Raw genomic sequence first — 24,188 nt, 5'->3', positions numbered from 1 at the left:
CTTCCTGATCACAATTCAATACACCTTTATATTAGGGCATGTAACTGTTTCTTTACTTACGTGGCCAACAAATCACTGTTATAAATATACTTGGTGTTTTGATGTGAATGAAACGGAAAACCCTACCACAGGCACTATGAGAAAAACAAGAGGCACGTCGATCCGTTATGAATTACTAGTCGGCGCTTTAAAAAAGTGCTATTCTTGGCTCTTTGCAATCCTTTATATATTGAAGAATCTCGTAAATTTCTTTTCGTTTTGCGGGGAAGTTTCTTGTTATTTTGTTTTTAATTCTAGACAGAAAGAAACCTTATTACATATTCATATATTACTAAGAATTTTCAGTTGACAAAGAGTATATAAAGTGCTACTGGGGATTCGTTTTCATAGAGAAATATGATGAGTTCCCCTAACAAAATGGGTGAGGGGGAGAGGTTGGAAATCTTCGGATACGGATCTCTCGTGTGGAAACACGACTTTAATTTTGCAGTAAAGGAGAATGGATATATTAAAGGATATCAGAGGAAATTTTGGCAGCAAAATAAAACTCATCGAGGAACACCTGATCAGGTAACATTAATAGGTGGAAATTATCAGGGTGGATCCTATCGGACAAATCCTAGATCCTTACATGTTTTATCAATAAATTGAAACATATTTAGTGTGATATTTAGTGTGTATATATTACTTTTTGATAAATTCTTGGAGATTTATACTCCTTAGCATATATTTTTCTGGCCTTAGAATTAACTTTTAAAAGACTAAGGAGATGCTTCCTAAGCACCGTATCCAACCTCTGGTGTTTCTAAGGGTCCGTGTGCATGCCCTGCGCTTTTTGGATTAATGAAGTTGATTACATTTTCATGATATGAATAGGAAGTAATTTTCAAAAGGTTTTTATTACACAAGCTAACTTTGGAACTAGATTGAAATAACAAAACGTTTGATCTGTTTGGCTTAGTTTTTCAATTAACTTATGGAAAATGGTTGATTTCAACCATAAATCAATTTTTTTTTTTAAATCAACAATTGTCAGTCATTGGAAAGCTAGATAACTCACACTTGTTAGTGATTATCAAATTTGTTTTCATTTTAGTCATCTTATTCTAACTATCTCTAACCCAGAAAAAAGAATTATCAAAAGAAATTGAAAAGGAAATATCTAACTACTAGTATCTCTGGGGAAGCAAACGTAACAAGGTAAAAGAGACTTAACTTGATAACGGAAAGGGAAGTTTGAAAATAGTCGATTGCTTGAAATGTAACTCTGCACTAAAATCTAGTTTGGTGAATAGATTATTTAAATCAGATTTTGAGTGGGTTACACTGTTATAATCGGAATTAAACGTATAATTTAAAAATTGAATGACAGGGTTTACTGTATCAATGAGAGGCGTTGCAACCAGTACCCTGCGCAGTATGACAACATTTATTCAGATGGGAACTCGTCTTATTTTAAAGCACAGTTCAAATTCAAAAGTTAAAGAAAATCTTTTATACCATGTGTGATTGAAAAGGAATGTACTTAGAATTACTTAACACAAGCGTTAAGAAAACTTGATGAATGTAAAGATATATGTAGGTCACATCTTCCTAATACTCTATATACAGGTATCTATAACAATTTAGAGTAAAATGGTGTAAATACATGTGCAGTTACTAAAAAGTGAAAAGAAAGATTAAATCTCTGGGATGAAAATGGAAAATTTCGCAAATTCTTTGATCCTAATAGTGATCGAAGCTTTCGCCGAGTCGAATGTTATCTACAAATAACTCCATTTACCTGATCAAAATATAGGCCTCACGGCGGATGTTACCGGTCAACAGGGAATGCTTAATCCTCTTAGGCACCTGATCTCAACTCTGGTGTGTCCAGGGGTTCGTTTTTCTCCTCTTAATTTTGTATCTCTTTTAGGATTGGTGAGATTGATCACTAACTGTTCGTTATCATCACGTGTTGATTTGAGGAAACGGGTGGACTGTTGTAGAAATTTTGATTTTCCATTATTTAAGTTTTTGAATCGACATTACAATGACTACAATTCCTAATATCATATGAATGATGCCTTTAAATGATTCACCGATTCAAACTTACGATGAAAGATTCACATGCGTGAACTTTTTTTTTTTGACAAATGCTCTCAAATACAATATATGTGTTAGCAATATAATCATTGTGTAATATACGCACGACCTACTTGTGCAATATAATCATTGTGTAATGCACGCACTGCCAATGGTGCAATATAATCATTGTGTAATGCACGCACTGACAATGGTGCAATATAATCATTGTGTAATGCACGCACTGACAATGGTGCAATATAATCATTGTGTAATGCACGCACTGCCAATGGTGCAATATAATCATTGTGTAATGCACGCACTGACAATGGTGCAATATAATCATTGTGTAATGCACGCACTGCCAATGGTGCAATATAATCATTGTGTAATGCACGCACTGACAATGGTGCAATATAATCATTGTGTAATGCACGCACTGACAATGGTGCAATATAATCATTGTGTAATGCACGCACTGCCAATGGTGCAATATAATCATTGTGTAATGCACGCACTGCTAGTAGTGCAATATAATCATTGTGTAATGCACGCACTGCTAGTAGTGCAATATAATACAATAATATCTGCCGTTATCCTTTCACGTCCCTCTACGATAATAATATCCTTTATTTATACAGAATCGCACAGTTATTTATACAAATTAGTTTACATTGAAGATAACGAACGATGACCAATGGTAGTAAGAATCTGCTAATGACCTGTCACACCTGTTATAATTCCGATGTATTGATCAGATAAAAGGAATACTAGTACTCTGCAGGCCAAATCAAAATAGAAAGAGCGGTCTTCCAAACAATTCGAATGAAACACATCAGATAGCATTCAACCTAAAGTCTGGTTGTACATGCAAATATGATATAGACAATAGAATTTGCGACATACTGATTTAAACAACACTGTTAAAACCCCCTGTAACTTCCCTGCTAGTACCCTGTCTCTGTTTAAAATTGAACATGCGCAGAACATGCTTTCATATATCAAATTAGTGGGAACATGCCTCCGTATATCAAATTCATTGGGACTAGTTGGGATATATAAACACCATATCCAAGTGATAGTAGAAATTTGCTACATAAATAACCTAAATATGGGAAGATAGCGATAGAAAAGCTTAAGTCATTCTGTTTTTCTAACGTTCACTTCTTGTTTTGCCATGTTGCGTAAAACATTCAAACAAAAGATGTATGCAAAAATGTGCAGGTTGAAATGAAATACAAAATAAATACCATTTCTCGTTTCAGCCAGGGAGGGTTGCAATTTTGCATGAAACCCACGATGAGGTGAGTAATACTTTACCTCCATTGTTCAATAACGTAAAATAACATATAGCGACAGCGGTGTATCTTATAAAGATTACAAATCTTAACCAGAGTGACATATAAAACTGTCTTTTTCAATACTCCAGGACAAAGTATGGGGTACAAAGTTTAGCGTAGTTGGAGCCCCTGATATCCAGGAAGCCAGAGAGAAACTAAACATCCGAGAAACTGTTTTGGGTGGTTATATATCCACATCCAAAACATTCTACAGTGAAACTGGTGCTCAGTGCAGTGTGCTGCTTTTTACTGCCACTAAGGACAACGATCTCTACGTGGGGCCTATTTCCAGTTATATGGATGAGGACATTGAACACATCGCGGAACAAGTAATCAGGTCGTGCGGCTTCGCCGGAACTAACGCTGAATACGTTATCAAGCTAGCTGATTTTGTACGAAACAACTTTCCACAAGAAAATGACGAACACTTATTTCTACTCGACAAAAGAGTTAAAGAAAAGATGAAAGAAAACCGATAATTACATGCATAAAGAATACACGATTTTGTGTATATATGCATGTAAATAGATTGATGGATGTATATAACAATATACATGTATACAATTCAGTCGCAAACTAATTGCAGCAGATTGTTTGGGCTGTTTTTTTTAAACATTAAGTGTCTATTTCTGGTAGAATACAACATCAACATCGGTTTCAATATGATGAAATAATGTTTACAAGCAAATCTATTTGATTGGGTGGGCGACTCCAATTTGGAAATGGTTTGTGACCTAATTTCTTTGTAAACCCCACTGCATTTGATTACAGACATCTTTATTTGATATTTCATTATGTGTGTGTAGGGAGTCAGATACGATATATCAATGCAAGGTGAAGATAACGAACAGTGATCAATCTCATAACTCCTACAAGCAATACAAAATAGATAGTTGGGCAAACACGGACCCCTGGACACACCAGAGGTGGGATCAGGTGCCTAGGAGGAGTAAGCATCAGTGTAATACATGTTGTTATTTAGTATTTTTTGCCACCATTATGCTGGGGGGTTTTCAATACAACTTAATTTACGAAATAAATTTTTTCATTCAAATTTACATCATTTCTACTTTTTACTGTCTTTATCAACTAATATGCAGAGGCTTACTTTGTTTGATTAGCGCCAAACAGAGTCAGATGGAGGGAGTTCGTCAATGGCCTATGCTCCCTAGAGGAGCAAAGGGCTAAGTAAGTAAGTTACTTTGCAAGATCATATCAAGTAAGGAACAGAAATGAAAAAGGTGAAGATAACGAACAGTGATCAATCTCATAACTAGCCCATAAGCAAAAAATAAAGAGTTGGTCAAAAATTGACTACTGTTTTGGTCAGAGGAGATACCAGATACCTAGGAGGAGTAAGCATTCCCTGTCGACTGGTCACACCATGAGCCCTATATCTTTATCAGATAAACAGAGCAATCCGTAGTCAAAACCAGGGTGTAACGAACGGCGTAACGATTCGCATGAAACACGACAGGTAGCACTTGACCCCGTGGCAGGCTGTATTAGCAAACTAGATCGTTATTATGATCATAGAATTTGCGATGTGAAAGATGGAGATAACGAACAGTGATCAATCTCATAACTCCTATAAGCGATTCAAAATCAAGAGTTGGGCAAACACGGACCCCTGGATATACCAGAGGTGGGATCAGGTGCCTAGGAAGAGTAAGCATCCCCTGTCGACCTGTCACACCCGCCGTGAGCCCTATATCTTGATCAGGTAAACGGAGTTATCAGTAGTCAAAATCAATGTGCCAAGAACGGCCTAACAATCGGCATGAAACACGTCATACAGCATTTGACCCAATGATATGTTGTATATGACAACACGTTGTAAAACGTAAACGCTTTCATGAAAAAAAATCTTCAGACGTTTTACAATATGAAAACACAATTTTGTTATGACTATAATAATATACACATGTAATGACGTCATAATACAGAGGAAGTCATTTGGAGCGTGTTATTATGACGTAATTTAAACTATTTTAAAGTGTAGCTCTAAATCATCGTCGGTTACCCACGGGTGCTTCTAATCGATTATCTCAGTATGAGGGAACGTGAGTGGACTCAAATCCATGGTTTGCGACGATAGGTCTAAATGAGCGAATAAAATATTTGTTTTCTTTTTCCCCGATGAAAGGCGAAGATATCGAACAGTGATCAATCTCATAACTCCCACAAGAAATACAAAATAGATAGTTGGGCAAACACGGACCCTTGGACACACCAGAGGTGGGATCAGGTGCCTAAGAGGAGTACGCATCCCATAGAATTTGCGAAATGCTGACTTCAATCGAGATTGTTGAAACCCCTGTACTATCAACTTGTTTGTCAGTAGCTTGCCTCGATTTAAAAACTGACTATACGCAAAATAAGCTCTTGTGTATCGAATCAGTTGAGAGATATAAACACCATATGCAGGTAATAATGGAATATTGCTACATGAATATGGGAAGTTGACGATGGAGAAGCTGAAATCATCCCGTTTGTCATACAGTTGAGTTGTCATACATACATAATACATAGGCTACATACATACATATACACACACACACACACACACACACATATATATATATATATATATATATATATATATATATATATATATATATGGGTGGGTGCGTGCATGTCTAAAGCCCGAAATTGACCAAAGACACGAACAACAGTGAATTTTCAAATTCCTTCCTCAGGACGATAAATATTTACATTGAAAAGAAAACAGAAACAGAAAAGCAAACTAACACTAAAACTAACTATAAAAACTAATAACAAACAAAACGTCTGCATGTTGAAACTATCGAGATTAATACGGACAATTAGTTAAGAAATTTATTTAATTTATTTATTTAAATGTCTGTTAAAAACTCATCTTTTCTGTCAATCCTATAACCTTTAAATAGCTATGTACTGTTGAATTTAATGAACTTTGGGCACATTTGTGTTTTTGTTTCCTTTGAGTGGTTTTACTTGTTTGTTTTTCATATATTTAGGACGTTGTATACTTGCATCATATTTTATACTTTAAATTGTCTTGATTTGTACTTTTTATCCATTATGACATAATGTTGCATTCATGCTTATATGTGTAAGGATTATTCGTTCTGTATTCTATGGTTTTTCTTTTAATTATCAATTGTAAATTTTAGTATGTTGTAAAGCACTTTAGAGTATTTTTAGATAAGGCGCTATATAAGTGTACTTTTATTATTATTATTATTTCTTAAATTCATATTTAAACAAATCAGATTTCACTGTATTCTTAATTCTCTTCTTTTGTACTTTAGTATCATTACATACGAAGCAGACTTAATCAATAAAATGTTGTGTGTTCTTCGATCTCAACGTCCCTTGTCACGTGAAATGCAGCTAGTCATACCTAACTAAAGGTACTTCCCTACAAAGCTTTCGGTTTCACATACCAATTGTTTTTTTCATCTGAAATAAAAACAAATCAGACTTGTAGATGTTAAATGTACATATGAAATAGTGGAGAGTTTAGTTATCATAGTTTGAATCCTGACATTTCTCAGAAAATAAATGCATTTTATTCACTTCAAACGTCCAGTATATTTTAACATGTTTTGGCAATGAAAACCTTGTATATAAAGAAACAAATACATGTACTTGCACAGAGGTACATTGAAATATCTAGTGTACTGTGAATAGGAAGTCTTCTTTTCTTCGAAAGCTTAACGTGACCTTCCAAACTAACATACCCGAGTTTGGGCTTGATATACAGTAGTCATTAATTAAATCTAACGATAATAGCTCTTTACATGGCTAAGCTTTATTAATAGCCTGATCCAAATAAACACATCGAAACAAATCAATACTAAACAAACTATTGATCATTTCTGTTTCTTGTTTGTGCAATATTATTTTATTCGGATAAACTTTTACAATGCTGCGTATTTTTGTCAGGTCTGTGTAAAATCTCGATATGAAATTGTACATTTTCTTTTTGTTTCTATGGTTCAAAGGAAATGCACTGATATTACCCGTTTTTTATCTTTTTGTTCATTTTAGCTTAAAACATAAGTACCAGAAATTAATTTAAATTGTTATCAATTGACTACTTATACTTTAAAAACAAGTCATTTTCAAATTTTAATGCAGAAATTTTGGTCCTGCTTTATTTCTCTTATTATTATTTCTTGTATTATCCGAAATGTTTTTCTAAAAGTACCATAAGGTCGATTTCTATCCATCGAGGCTGATATAGTTTTATATAGCGAACACATATTTCATTTCTTTTATACATTGATTTATTCATTTGCTCAGCAAGTTTTGAAACTGGAGAATCACTGACACTTCTATAAATGCGTACAGTATATAGGTCAAATAGTTTCAACATGCACTCAATGTCAAAGGTATGTCAAAGGTATAAAATTCCCATATTCACAAAAATTCACGGCTAATAATTTTGCATATCAGGTTTGTAAAAAGAGGATGAGATAGAGTGTAGTATATTTCTTTTTACTAATAGTCCAGTTATCAGATGAGTAAATGATGCATTCTCCGGGGCGGTTCAAGTTCACATTTCTTTGTATTGAAGTATTTTCTACACGGAGTCAAATGATAGCAATGTAATGAGATTTTAGACACAATAAAGAACCTTTGCAGGAGTTAAAGTAACATAGAACTATAAAACAAAATGTAGAATAAAAACACTGCCATACCGTAGTGTGATAAGATGCCTATCGACAAAGATGTAGGTGTTTAGGGTTTAATGCCGTTTTGGTAATATTTCAGCCATTTTACGGCGATTAACTAAATGAAATATGATCAGTTTGGAAGATTTAGGGTTTGTTTCTATGAAATACATTTTTTGTGAACTCTGCTGTATAACGTACATAAAAACATAAAATCAAACAGACTTTCGTCACAGTAGGTGTCCCCAACCAAAAAATTCTCGAGTGGGAAGTAAAATGGTGAACATAAAACATCGTATGAATTTTCGAATATTCCTAGGATTTGCAGTGGATATGTACTGCTTGAGCTGTCTCAGAATGATTCATTCCTTCGTATTGACTGTATTGCGTCATCAAACCATTGACACGCCCAATCAAGAGCAAAGTAAATGCAGCATGCGTCAAGTTATTCTTCTTTTAATCTGTCCCTTCCTACAGTGCAGATTTATTATTATTATTATTATTATTTAGGTATTTTGTTCTTCCTGTGAATATTGAAAACATAATCAGCCTTTATAATATCTCGCTGTCATTGACTGTGAACCAAATTTTACTTGCACAGCTTTTTTACTATCAAATTGCTGGCGGAAAACACATCCGAAATTAATCATATTTGTCACTGAGCAAACAGATGGTATATACCAAAAACACTAATGCATGAACAAAACGACTGTTTCACGACCCAAAACATTCACATGATTTTACGCATAACTGCTTTAAAGTTTTGAAAAGGTGCTGCAGTTTCTCATTGACAATATCTACTTAGTCCTCTGTGACCAGGTCTTCCTACAGTCCGTTGTTATCCCCATGGGTACGGATTATGCGTCTTTATTTGGCCTGTATGCATTTAACTCTATGGAGACAGTTATACACTTGTTCGCCATCTTGTGTTCAAAAAAATCTTATTTCCCAACCTTGGGCTTTGTAAAAAAAATTCTTTTTAGCTTTGACGTGTTGTCTTTTCGACTACAATGATGCCTCATGCAACCCATTATCATGAAAACTTCATAATTGACTGTAATCCACAACTGTAACCTCTTATATTTGTTATATAAGGAAAACCGTCTATTCATCGATTGACCTTTGGCCTGTTTGATAAGCGCATTGTGGGATTTCTGAGATTGATCACTGTTCATTATCTTCGCTTTTCATTTATCAAAAAGATTCCATGAGGAAAATCCCTCCTTGTGACCTTCACATTTAGAAACATTGACGACGTTTTATCTGTCACCAATACTTTCTTCTCACTTTCATTCATATGTCAATTTTATATATCTCAGTGAACTCGAAATAAAGGACACTACAGTCTTCCACATCTGCTTCATATTTGGATATTTTATTGAACATAGATGTTAATGTCAAACTAGGTGCATAACAAACGGAGTGACTTAAGCTTCTCCCAAATTTATGCAACAATATTCCATTATCACCAGCGTATGGTGTTTATGTCTCTCAACTGTTTTAATACACGAGAGCATGTATGGTTGTTATAATGATCTAACTCACAAATACAACCTGTCATTAGATCGAATACCGTCTGGCATGTTTCATACTAAGTACTAGGCCGTTCTTTACATGTTGATTTTGATCAATATATAGGACCCACAGTGGGTGTGACAAATCAACAGTGGATGTTTGATCCTCCTGGACATATATTTGTAAATATATCAAAGGCAAAAACATCGAAAATGTAAGTATATTTCAGTAAATAAACTTCTACTCACTTTAACAACATGCACTGTTTAACACTGAAATATGTTAACCAGACTAACTAAATAATCTTTAATACGTTGGAGACAAATGTCCTTCGCACTGCGAGTGCAAATCATATCAAACACTATTAAACAATGGACATTAATAACCAGTGCTAGAGGACATGCATGTATGTTAATATATCCACTTCTAACCAATGTAGGTTTTACTTTAAGACACAGTTCATTAATATAATGTATGAAAAGGTGATCAATCTCATAACTACTATAAAGATACACAATTAAGAGTAGGGCAAACACGGTCCTGTGGACATACCAAAGGTGGGATCAGGTTCCTAGGAGGAGTAGGCATCCTCTATCCATCGGCCACACCCGCTGTGATCCCGATATCTTGATTAGGTAAACGGAGCAATCCGTGGTCAAAATCAACTTGTAAAAAACGGTCTCAATTGTTATGAAACATGTCAGAGAGCATTTTGCCCGATGACAAGTTGTATTGATAAATTAGATCGTTATAGCAAACATAAAATTTACGAAATGCTGATTCTAAATGAGTTTATTTTAAACAGTACTGGAGCCCCTGTAACATCAACTTATTTGTCAATAGACTGTTTCTTAAAGCGATGATCGTCAGATCTAATTTCAGATTTAAAGGCCTACTAATCTGGGATATCAGGTTAACATTTCTCGGAAAGGACTTCTTGTTCACAATATCAACGCATATATATATATATATGTGTGTAGGTACATTTCTTTCTTTACATATATGACATGATGTCATGTATTGCCGACACATGACTGCTATAGATATAATCAATGTTTTGAAGTAAAAGAAATGGAAAATCCTATTAGGTAATGTTATAACATACTAGTCGGGATTTTGTAATAAAGAACTACTGTTCTTGACTCATTGCATTCCTTTGTGTTTAGACGATACTTGTGAATTCATCATCTTTATGCGGAAATTTTGGTTTTTCATTTGAGATAAATATATTTACATATAACGAAATTTCTGGGAATTTTCCGTTGATAAAGAATATATAAATGGTAGACAAAAATTCATTGTTATAATGAAATACGATGAGCTCCCATGACAACGTGGATGAGGGAGAAAGGCTAGAAATCTTCGGATACGGATCTCTTTTATGGAAACACGACTTTAAATTTTCAGTAAAGGAGAACGGGTACATTGTAGGATTTCAGAGGAAATTCTGGCAGCAGAATAAAACTCATCGAGGAACACCTGAAAAGGTAACATTAATTAAGAAATGGAAATTGTCAGTTTGAAACTCTATCGGAACAATTCTGGATCCGATTTTACCAATAAATTGAAAATTATTTGATGTATATGAATAAAATGTCGCATTTCACTGTATTGTCTAAAATTTTAACATATTTGACCTACTTTTGCATATATTTCTGATCTTCGTGTAAACGTTTTAAGAGTCTACGGAGATGCTTCCTAGACACCGCATCTAATTTCTGGTGTTCCCAGAGGTCCGTCTTTGTCCTGTTCGCGATCTGTTCTTCTTTATAGAATCAATAAGGTTGATCCCTTTTTTTATTATCTCTTCACCATTTTCATGATATGTAAAGTAAATAATTTACAAAGAAGGTTTTTATTACACAAGCTTGGAAACTAAATTAAAATAATAAAACGACCCAACCCTATTGCTAAATTAGTCATTATTAAATTTGTTTACATATATCATTTCAGTCATTTTATTCTAACTATCCTTACTTCAGACTAAAGAATTGGGAAAAGAGTTTGAAAAGCAAATATATAACTTCTAGTATCTCTGGGGAAACAAAAGTAACAAAATAAAGGTGGGAAAATAGTTTACTACTTCAAATGTACCACTGCATTAAAATCTAGTTGGGTGCTGAATGGGTTACATTGTTAGAATCAGAATTAAATGAATGTCTCTTTTAATGCTTGACGGTATAGATGTAATGTATCACTCCGTTTTATAAAGTTTTATAGGTAGTGAGATGTAGACCGTAAACACGCTGCCTGTGCAGTATGAAAACATATGTATGAAAACATTTGTTTGTATCAAAATTAGAAAGAAAACAATGTTACTTTGAAACTTTTGTGCTATTTTTTAAAGGTTTTTTTTTTAAATTCAAATGGGAACTCTTCTTATTTTGGAGCGGAGTTCAAATTCAAAAGTTAAAGCAATTCTTTCAGAGGATGAAGGATTAAAAAAAAATGTTCTAAAAACATTAGATAATACAAGTGTTTAAAACATTGAAGGATTGAAAAGTAATGTACGTAAAAGATTAGTAAATACAAGTGTTAAGACAAAATGATGCATGTAGAGGTATGTATATAGGCAACACCTGGGGCCTCCGTGACCGAGTGGTTAGAGCATCGCCCTCATAATCACACAGCCTCTCACATCTGGTCGGCGTGGGTTCGAATCCCGCTCGCGCCGGTAAGTGAGAAAGTTTCCCAGTTTACTTTCGGAAGGTCGGTGGTCTCTTCCCTGTTACATTGTATCTGGGTTCTCTCTTCCACCAACAAAAACTGGGCGCCACTATATAACTGAAAAATTGTTAAATGTGGCGAAAAACATCAAAACAATCAATCAATCCTAATAACTTATACTATTACAATTTGAAATGAAATGGTGAACAGACATGTATTCACCAACAAGTGAAAAGAAAGCAGCGATTGCACAAATTAAAATTTGGAAGAAATTTGGAATTTCATAAATTCTATGGTCTTATTAACGATATAATATACTTCAACAGTCTCGTTTAAAGTCAGCATTTCGCACGTTTTATGGTCGTCATGACGATCTAACTTACAAACGCTACCTGTCATTGGGTAAAAAGCTATCTAACATGTTTCATATCACTTGGTGCCGGTCTTTGTACGCTGGTTTTGACTGCCGGTTGCTTCGTTTACTCGATCGAGATGTAGTGTTCACGACGGGTTGGACCGGTCAGCAGGCAATGCTTACTCCTAGACACATAACCTCACCTCTGGTATATCGAGAGCTCGTGTTTGCCCCTCTCTTATTTTTGCATTCTCTATAGGAGTTATCTCTCATTCTACGTTATCTTCTCCTTTTCATGCAAATACAAGCTATCACTGGGGCGTATCCTGTCTAAGAATAACTCTTTACCTGATAAAGATACAGGGCACACAGCTGGTGTGACCAGTCAACAGGGGATGCTTACTCCTCCAAGGCACCTGATCCCACGTCTGATCAGAACAAAAGAGGCCATAAACACTTAAAATTCTTAAATTATAGATTCTTTATGTAGAATTTAATTGAACTTGATTTGGAATGCCTCCTAATTGCAATTGTATTTACAGCATGAAGTCTTTATAAATGTGGATAAGGGAAAACTTAATGAAAATGTCAATTTCAGATTGAATTGTTTACTACTGACGGGGTTTCAACAGTCTCAATTGAGGTCAGCATTTCACAAATTCTACGGTCGTTATAACGATCTAGTTCGTCAATACAACCTATCATTGGGTGAGATGCTGTCTGACGTGTTTCATACCGATTGTTAAGCGCACACTAATTTTGACTGTGGATAACTTCGTTTACCTGATCAGGATATAGGGCTCACGGCGGGTGTGACCGGTCAACAGGGGATGCCTACTCCTCCTAGGCACCTGATCCCACCTCTGGTGTGTCCAGGGGTCCGTGTTTGCCCAACTATCTATTTTGTATTGCTTATAGGAATTATGAGATTGATCACTGTTCGTTATCTTCACCTTGCATCAATTAAAAGGGTGAATTTGTGAAATACTGGTTTTAAAAAACTGTGTCACCTATCTCGGTTAAAAATTGAACATGCGCAGAACATGCTCTCGTATATCAAATTAGAAGGTAGTAGTGGGATACATAACCATCATATACAGCGATAGTGGAAATTGCTATATAACTATGGCAAGTTGGCGATGGAGAAACTGAAGTTATCCTGTTTGTCTTCAAGATTTGATCATTTGTCATGTTCAGTAAAACATCCAAATAACAGAAGAATACAAACATGTGTAGGTTGAAATGAAATACCAAAGATACATTATTTCTCATTTCAGCCAGGGAGGGTTGCCATTTTGCATGAATCCCACGATGAGGTGAGTAAAACTTTACCTTCATTGTTCAATAACGTAAAATAACATATAGCGACAGCGATGTATCTTATAAAGGCAACAAATCTTAACCGCTGTGACGTATAAAACTGTCTTTTTAAATACTCCAGGACAAAGTATGGGGAATAAAGTTTAGTGTAGTTGGATCCACTGATGTCCAGGAAGCCAGAGAGAAACTAAACATCAGAGAAACTGTTTTAGGTGGATATATATCCACTTACACAACATTCTACAGTGAAACTGGTGTTCAGTGCAGTGTGTTGGTTTTTACTGCCACTAATGAAAACGATCTCTACGTGGGGCCTATTTCCAGTAATATGGATGAGGACATTGAATACATCGCGGAACAAGTAATCAGGTCGTGCGGCTTCGCCGGAACTAACGCTGAATACGTTATCAAGCTAGCCGACTTTGTACGAAACAACTTTCCACAAGAAAATGACGAACACTTATTTCTACTGGACAAAAGTGTTAAGGAAAAGATGGAAGAAAATCAATAATTACATGCATAAATGATAAACGATTTTATGTTTCTATGCATATATGTGGATGGATGAATAGATATACTAGCAATTCATATATTCAATTTAGTCGCAAACTAATTGCAGCATGATTGTAAAGGATACACAAAGAGTACACCTCAAAAGTTCACCAACATCGCTGAAGCGAAGAGTATCATTTCAATAGCGAGATTTACCAGTGAGTAAAGGGCATTATTGCCAATCAGACTGTCTGATTGAAAGATCAGTTTATTCAAGACTGGGTATCTAAATTTAAAGAATCTTCTTAAGGCATAAACTTACAGACTTTTTTTACAAATTTTACTTTTAAGTGTCAAGGATATATATTGTCAAATATTTCGATACATAAGCAACGTATATTAACCGGGTTTAGAACCACAAATCATAAATTACCCATAGGAACGGGAAGGTGGCTAGATATAGATCGGTATCAAAGAAAATGTAATGTTTGCAATTTTGATATTGGAGATGAAACGCATTATATTTTTATTTGTCCTGCTTTAAATGATATTAGACGACATTATATACCAGAAATATTTCATAGTTAGACCTAATGTTATAAAATTTCATAATCTATTTGCAACCAATAATGAAAAATTACTTTTAAAATTGTCTAAATACATACAATTAATTACCGCGAGAATAAACCCTCAGAGTTAAATGTGGATATAGTCTATCATTGTACTTATTTATTATCAAGATTGTGATATATATTTATATGAATTACTTGTGCATGCGTGAATATTGTTTTTGAATGCTTGTTTAATATGTTCTGTATGTTTTGTTAACAGCGAATGAGAAAAATAAAGCTTGATGCATATTTTCCCTATACTGTTTTAGTCCTTCTGACCCCTACTATGCTGGATTTTGTTTTAATAAAACATTTTCAAAATATTTTTTTTCGAATTCACATCGATGCCCTCTTTGACTGTCTTTATCAAGTAATAAGTCGAGGCTTACTTGGCAAGATCAGATTAACTAAGGAACGTGATGAAGATAAACAACAGTGATACAAAATTAAGAGTTAGGCAAACACGGACTGTTGTCTTAATCAGAGGTTAAATCAGGTGTATAGCAGGAATAAGCATCCCCTGTCGACACCATTTGACCCAGTGACAGGTTGTATTGGCAAACTAGATCGTTATAACGACTATAGAATTTCCGGAATGATGACTTTAAACGTGAGGGCCTCCGTGGCCGAGTGGTTAGAGCATCGCGCTCAAAATCACACGGCCTCTCACCTTTGGTCGGCGCGGGTTCGAATCCCGCTCAGTTTACTTTCGGAAGGTCGGTGATCTCTTCCCAGGTACATTGTATCTGGGTTCTCTCTTCCACCAATAAAAACTGGGCGCCACCAGATAACTGAAAAATTGTTGAGTGTGGCGGAAAACAGCAAACTGACCACACACAGAACAAGCTCTTGTGCATCGAATCAGTTGCAAGACATAAACACCATATATACGATAAGCAAAACAAAATAGATAGTTGGGCAAACACGGACCCCTGACCACAACAGAGGTGGGATCAGATGTCTAGGAGGAGTAAACATCCCCTGTCGACCGGTCACAACCGCGGTGAACCCTATATCTTGATCAGGTAAACGAAGTTATATTGTAGTCAAAATCAGTGGGCCACGAACGACTTAACAATCGGTATGAAACAAGGCATTATTTGACCCAATGATACGTTGTATTTGCAAACTAGATCGTTCAAACGACCATAGAATTTGTGAAATGCTGACTTTAAACGAGAATGTTGAAACACCTGTACCATCAACTTGTTTGTCAGTAGCTTGCCTCGATTTAAAAACTGACCATACGCAGAGCAAGCTCTTGCGTATCGAACCAGTTGAGAGATATAAACACCATATGCTAGTGACAATGGAATATTGCCACATAAATGTGGGAGGTTGACGATGGAGAAGCTGAGTTGTCAGTTTGCCGTTAATGTCTACTTTCAATAAAATATCCAAGTATGAAGCAGAAGTGGACGACACTGTGATGTCTTTTATTTCGAGCTCACAGGGATATATCGAATCGACATATGAATGAAAGTTATTATTATTAATAGACAAAACGTCGTCGATATATCTAAATGTCAAATTGAAGGCCACAGCAAGAGATTTTTTCTTCTCACGTAGAAGAGTTTTAATAAATTCTGCTTCAAATGAATATAGAAACAGGTCAGCTAACAAAGGAGCACAATTCGTGCCCATGGGAATTCCAACGGACTTTTGGAAGACCTGATCACTAAAGACCACGAAGATATTGTCAATGAGGAACTCCAGCATATATTTTTTTATTTCAACCTCAGAGTATGTGTGCGTGAAATCAGAGTGGTATTCAACAAAGTAATATTTTGGATGACTGATCACTAGATAGGAATATTTCCTTTTTCCATTTTTGTTGAAGAAGCAATTGTCTATAATGTCAAAAAGTCTAGTCTTTAATTTATCGTGAGGAATGGTCGTGTATAGTGTTGAAAAGTCATTAGGTTTTGATGTTATTGATTTGGGAAAAGTTTTGTGATTTCAAGTTTATTAAAAGTTCTTTAGAACTTTTAAGGATCCATATTTGATTAACACCACTTCTGGCATATGTAGTCACACAGCAAGTTTGAAGTTTCTCCTTCACAGCTGTTAATATTTTCGTGAGGAGCAAAGATAGAGGGGCTTGGTAGAGCACATAATGGATATCATCAAGTCATCTGATGCGGGCAACAATTATTGATGTCTTTAATTCTGAATTATTGCGTGCATCAATTGAATTATTGTTAACATTGATCCTTCTGTTGAATTGATGCCGCTATAATTGAATTGTTGCTCTGTTCAAATGAATTGATGATTTCATCCATTGAATTCATGCGCGCTACAATTCAAATGAAGAGAGCAATATCTCAAATAATGTGAGCAAAAATTGAAATATTACTCTCTTCAATTGAATTGTATTGCCCCCTTTCGTAACAGTCAAAACTGAATGATAATAACAATGATCATAGGGAAAACTAAGAAACACACCTGAATATAATACCATCCAGAGTATCTGGTTCAAGATTATCTGTGACCGCTAAAAGAATACAATCGTTAATGCTGTGCTTGATTCGTCTGAGAAATTCTTCTTTGGAATTTTTTGTTTCTTGGTGATGTCGAGTATATGCCATGGTATTTAAAAATTAATTAATATTAACATCATTTCCACTTTTTCTTACATCATCTGTGATTGGTCGATTTTGTACTACAGCGAAAATTATTTTTACTACTGGTATAGATATTCAATTCTGGGTAGCTTTGGCCAATGTTTTATTTTTACTGGTTGTAAAATTAATTATACTGGTCGTATGAATAGATAATTGTGGGTAGACTGGCCACTCCTGAATTCTTATTGTAGTAAAGATATTATTTATTTTCATTAGTAGTATAAACAAGAGGTACTGTGAGCAATGCTCACTAAGAATACCCCCCCGTTTACCCCAATCTCCCAAAGGGTGTTGGTAATAGGTATAACTACCTCTTTTCTGAGTGTAAAAAACAAATGGCATGACAAACCAAACCATATTGCTACTTCGATGCCCAGTGCGCGTGACCTTTGACCTTTTGACCCAAAAATCGATAGGGAACATCTTCATCCCATGGGTAGTCCATATGTATGATATGGTGACTGTAGGTGGAAAGGATAACGCTTTAGAGCCCGGAAACCATATTGCTACTTCGATGTCCAGTGTGATTGACCTTTGACCTTTTGACCCAAAAATCGATAGGGAACATCTTCATCCCATGGGTAATCCATATGTATGATATGGTGACTGTAGGTGGAAAGGATAACGCTTTAGAGCCCGGAAACCATATTGATACTTCGATGTCCAGTGCGCTTGACCTTTGACCCCAAAATCGATAGGGAATATCTTCATCCTATGGGTAGTCCATATGTATGATATGGTGACTGTAGGTGGAAAGGATAACGCTTTAGAGCCCGGAAACCATATTGCTACTTCGATGTCCAGTGAGCTTGACCTTTGACCTTTTGACCCCAAAATCGATAGGGAACATCTTCATCCCATGGGTAGTCCATATATATGATATGGTGACGGTAGGTGGAAAGGATAATGCTTTAGAGCCCGGAAACCATTGCGTCTACAGACGGACGGACGGACGGACAGACAGACGGACAACCCGATTCCAGTATACCCCCCCCCCACAACTTGTTGCGGGGGTATAATAATTATACTACCAGTAGAATTAATTTTACTACCGGTAAAATTATTTTTACTATACTGGTATAAATATTTAATTGTGGGTAGCTTTGGCCAGTGTTTTATTTTTACTGGTAGTAAAATTAATTTTACTGGTAGTATAGATAAATAATTGTGGGTAGGATGGCCAACCATATGCATCAGCCAACACAACGGAGTGATTCACCTCGGACAATGGGCCTGAGAAGGACGCGTCGTTTCGCGACTCGCTGGTAAATGACCATCACTCAATCACTAATATTTAAATGACCTTCACTCAATCTCTGATCTTTAAATGACCTTCACTCAATCACTGATCTTTAAATGACCTTCACTCAATCTCTGATCTTTACTTGATTATAGAGCGGTATGTTTTAAGCTAAGATTAACTAAAACATAAAATATTTAAGATAAAAAGGAACGGCTGATAACAGTCTATTTATTTTTAACCTGTTGATAGAGAGTAATGAAACAGAATGCAAATGTACAGTCTGATTCATTGTATTTTTATTTCAATCAGACATGGCAAAAATACGTAGTTGAATAAACTAAAATTGCACAAACAAGAAACAGAAATAATCAATGATTTAATATCGATCGGTTTCGGTGTGTTTATTTGGAGCAGACTAATAATATAGCTTAGTAATGTAAAAAGCTATTAACGTCAGATTTAATAAAAGACTACAGTACTGTTTGTCACGTCCAACTCGAGTCTGGGATGCCACGTCAGCCTTTCGTCTGAAAAAAGACTTCCTGTTCACATTACATTAAATTTAACAATAGAGACTTCAATACACCCTTAGATATGTACGTGTTTGTTTATGTACAGGGTTTACATTGCCAAAACATGTTAAAATATACCAGGTGATTTGAAGTGAACAAATCGGAAAATTACAACTTCCAAATTAATATCATCCAAGAAATCTTTTTCATGCTTCCAAGACTTGCATTAATGGTATCATGCGAAGACATTTGAACACCGAAAGAGTATCAATATTCACAAAAAAAGCTCGCTAACTCCGTAACTATGATAATCATTTCATAAAGTCTAACGAAATCTTTTTACATGACTAATAGTCTGATCCACATCCATCAATACTAAATCATCGATCATTTCTGTTTCTTTTAGTTTTCGTGAAATTTTAGTTTATTCGGATAAACTTTTACTGCGTATTTTTGTCATGTCTGTGTAGAATGTATCAGATTGTACATTTTCATTCTGTTTTTGGGCTTTTTCTTTTTAAATTAAATATATGTGACAGAAATCACATCAAATGGTTATCATTTGATTCTGTAAGTTTAAAAACACGTCATTCATCTTTGTTTTTGGTCCCGTTTTCATCTTTGTTTTTAGCATTTCATGTACCCTCTGAAATTGCCATACATGGTCGATTTCATTCTGACGATACTGATATATTTATATGTAGCTTAACAAATATTTCAGTAGTTTTGTATTGCTAATTTATTCGTTTTCTTAGCAAGTTTAGAAGCTCGGGCATTACTGACACCTGTATATATGTGTACAATATATAGGTCAAATAGTTTCAACGCGCACTCAATGTCAAAGGTATAGAATTCGCTTAATTAAAAAAAATTCATGTCTAATAATTTTTGCATATCGGGTTTGTAAAAAAGGAGAGTGTACAGTGTTTCTTTTGTTTCTTTAACTATTTGCCCAGCGCCCAGGTGAGTAAATGATACATTCTCCAGGGCAGTTCAAGGTCAGGGTTTATTGTTCTGTATTTTCTACACGAAGTCGAATGGCAACAACTGAATGTGATTTCAGGCACGATGAAGTGAAAGTGAAACAACACAAAAAATCAACAAACACTGGCAAATTCCACCAACACAAAAAATCAACAAACACTGGCAAATTCCATCAACACAAAAAATCAACAAACACTGGCAAATTCCATCAACACAAAAAATCAACAAACACTGGCAAATTCCACCAACACAAAAAAATCAACAAACACTGGCAAATTCCATCAACACAAAAAATCAACAAACACTGGCAAATTCCATCAACACAAAAAAATCAACAAACACTGGCAAATTCCATCAACACAAAAAATCAACAAACACTGGCAAATTCCATCCAACAAACACTGGCAAATTCCATCCAACAAACCGTAGTATGATAACGTACCTATCGTTATTGAAACCCATGTTACATATAATGTCATGACTTTGAGAGACTGTGTCATTTATTGACCCAAAAAAATGGCAAAGAAAAAACTGCACCACATACAATATTTTATATATACTAAATGTTGATCAAAATTAAAAGCTGGGATACCATGATAAAGAATAAGATCTAAAAACATTATATTGCAAATTAGTGATTATCTCGGCTATTGTTATATAATGGTTAAAAGCTTGTGGAACATGGTGCCGTATAATTGTATTGACAAATATATGAAGGTGTTTGGAGTGTAATGCCGTTTTGGCAATATTTCAGACATTTTACGGCGGTTAACGAAATGAAATATGATCAGTTTGCAAGATTTATGGTTTGTTTCTATGAAATACATTTTCCACTTTTTGTGAACTCTGCTGTGTAACGTACATAAAACATGAAATTAAACCTACTTTGGTCACGGTATAGGTGTCCCCATACGAACAATTCTCGAGTGGAAAGTAAAATGGGGAACATAAAATCTCGTATGAATTCTCCGAAATAGCTGGGATATGTACTGCTTGAGTTGTCTCAGAATGATTCGTTCCTTCGTATTGGTTGTTCTGTGTCATCAAGCCATTGACACGCCGAATCAAGAACAAAGCAAATGCAGCATGCGTCAAATTCTTGTTGATTTAATCTGTCCCTTCCTTCAGAGCTGATTTATTATTCAGGTTTCCAACGGAAGACCTTATAGTGATTCTACAGTGTTTATTATTATTTTTCCCCTTTTCATGTACACACAATTTCTCAAGATACTTTTGACAAGACATATTGAACAAAAGTTGTTCAGTTTTGCAAGCTTTAACCAACGATATCAGAAATGGGCCAGCGGGTCCCATGGCTCGCCTGAACAATCTGGTTATATTCTTTATATATTTGCTATGGAATGTGTAGAATATACAAAATTGAATTTTAAGATTGGTCTGTACGTGCGTTTGCGTGCGGCTATGTGGGAGTAGTCGTCTTAGAATTACGTGTTTTATTCTTCTTGTTATTTCTCAAAACCTCTGAGAGATTTAATTCTGAAACTTTTACCGATAACGGATTATATAGTCTGCAGACTTCTGATATAGGTCTGTCATTTTCGTCCGTCACAGGAAGTGATGGAATTCAAATTTCCAATAAAGAGAATTTCTCATCCATGAAACATTGAATCAAAATGGCATTCTTAAGCATGATAAACACGACGTGTATTTGGCTTTTAACTATATATGGGAGATATGAAGAAAAAATTCACTTTCAGTCAGCAGGTCCGCACCACTAATATTATGTTCACCCGTTTTTTTTTGTATAGAACGTTTTTTGATAGAGACATAAGACTTTCAGAGCTTTTAGTCAATAAGGAGATATGCAATGAGATTTAAGAGTAAAACATCACCAGAAGTGCTTGTCCACACCAGTGGCTCCAGATATTAGTTTTCCTTTCAAATTTTGATCACTGGTTTTCCAATTTTTATCAAGGCCCTTTCTCATATATACATGTATTTGAATAGTTCTCGTATGACCATGAAGCTGTGTACCGGAAGTAGTGTAAGGAAGAGACCTACTCATTACTAGTAATGAGTTTCTAGTCATTATGTCATCATCATTATCTATTTTATTCTTCCTGTCAATGTTGAAAACATAATCAGCCTCTATAGTGTCTCGCTGTCATTGACCGTAAACCAAATTTTACTGGCACTGCATTTTTACTATCAAATAGCTGGCGGAAAACACATCTGAAATTAGCAATATCTGTCACTGAGCAATCCCCAATAACACTACATGCATGAACTAAACGACCCAAAACATTCACATGACACAAGTACTGTAGAGTTTTTTTAAAATATGGTGCAGTTTCTCATTGACAATATCTACGCACTCTTCTGTGGTCTTCCTACTGTCCATTGCGATCCCCATGGGTACGGATTATGCGTCTTTATCTGGCCTGTATTTAACTCTATGGAGATAGAATACACGTATCAAGATTTACGTCACTTGTTGGCCATCTTGTGTTGAAAAAATCTTATTTCCCAAACTTCGGAAGGTCGGTGGTCTCTTCCCAGGTACATTGTATCTGGGTTCTCTCTTCCACCAACAAAAACTGGGAGCCACCAGATAACTGAAAAATTGTTGCGTGTGGCGGAAAACATCAATCAATCAACCAACCTTGGGCTTTGTGATTTTATTTATCTGTAGCCTTGACATGCTGAGTTCTTTTTTTTATTTTTGCTTGTTTGTTTTTTTTTAATACTCTATAGAGACAGAATCAACGTACATTGTATCAAGATTTACGTTCCTCTTCTGCCGTCTTGCGTTCGAGAAAAAATTATTTCCTAACGTTGGGCTTTGTAATTTTCTGATTTGTAGTTTTGACATATTTTTTCTACTATAATGATGCCACATAGTGGGGCAACCCATAAATTTTCCAAGAAAATTTAACAATTAGCTGTAATTCACAGTGGTAACCTCTTACATTTGGTAAAGAAGGAAACCTGGCTATTTACCGATTGACTTTTGGCCGACTCCACTTTTCTTAAAAAGCTTCCATATGAGAAAAAATCCTTCCCTGTGACCTTCACATTTAGAAACATTGACGACGTTTTATCTATTACCAATACTTACTTCTCACTTTCATTCACATGTCAATTCTATATATCTCAGTGAACTTGAAATAAAGGACACTAGTCTTCCACATCTGCTTCATATTTAGATATCTTATTGAACATAGATGTCAATGTCAAACTAACTGTATGACAATCAGAATAACTGATGCTTCTCCAATGTCAACTTCCCATACTTATGTAGCAATATTCCATTATCACCAATGTATCATGTTTATGCTTCTGAACTGATCTGATACACAAGAGCATGTTCTGCATATGAACAATTTTTAAACTGAGGCAGGCTACTAATAAAGAAGTTGATGTTACATGGATCTTAACAGTCTAGTTTAAAACCAATATTTCGCTACATTCTATGGTCATTAATATAATGATCTAACTTGTAAATACAACCTGTCATTGGGTTGAATGCTATCTGACGTATTTCATACCAACTGTTAGGGCGTTCTTTACATGCTGATTTTGTCTAAGGATTACTCTGTTTATTTCATCAATATATAGGGTTCACAGTGGGTGTGACAAGTCAACAGTGGATGCTTGATCCTCCTGGCACCTGGTCCTACCTCTGGTGTGTTCTGGGGTCTGTGTTTTGACCTGCTTCCAGTTTTGTATTTTTTATAGGACTGATGAGACTGATCACTTGTTCATGAAAATGGTATTTGTGGATCCAATGCTTGTGTTTGATACGCAAATAAAACAGGCAATCATAAACAGGACATGTG

General features: G+C 35.3%; 2 protein-coding genes across 2 annotated transcripts; both read left to right on the top strand.

Annotated features, from left to right (window-relative positions):
- Window positions 1–153: 153 nt before the first annotated feature.
- On the top strand, window positions 154–4,462 carry LOC130046374 (putative glutathione-specific gamma-glutamylcyclotransferase 2). Its single transcript, XM_048879357.2, has 3 exons — window positions 154–570; window positions 3,330–3,368; window positions 3,494–4,462. The coding sequence occupies exons 1-3, from the start codon at window positions 397–399 to the stop codon at window positions 3,881–3,883; spliced, it is 603 nt and encodes a 200-aa protein (XP_048735314.2). The 5' UTR covers window positions 154–396; the 3' UTR covers window positions 3,884–4,462.
- A 6,119-nt stretch (window positions 4,463–10,581) lies between these two features.
- LOC125650818 (putative glutathione-specific gamma-glutamylcyclotransferase 2) lies at window positions 10,582–15,283 on the top strand. Its single transcript, XM_048879358.2, has 3 exons — window positions 10,582–11,067; window positions 13,880–13,918; window positions 14,044–15,283. Exons 1-3 carry the CDS (start codon window positions 10,897–10,899, stop codon window positions 14,431–14,433), a joined length of 600 nt encoding a protein of 199 aa, XP_048735315.1. The 5' UTR covers window positions 10,582–10,896; the 3' UTR covers window positions 14,434–15,283.
- Window positions 15,284–24,188: the final 8,905 nt, after the last annotated feature.

This window comes from Ostrea edulis, chromosome 5, assembly GCF_947568905.1.
Source record: "Ostrea edulis chromosome 5, xbOstEdul1.1, whole genome shotgun sequence".
Lineage (NCBI taxonomy): Eukaryota > Metazoa > Mollusca > Bivalvia > Ostreida > Ostreidae > Ostrea > Ostrea edulis.
The sequence above is the reverse complement of the archived record's forward strand: the minus strand, read 5'-3'. Positions and strand labels throughout refer to the sequence as shown.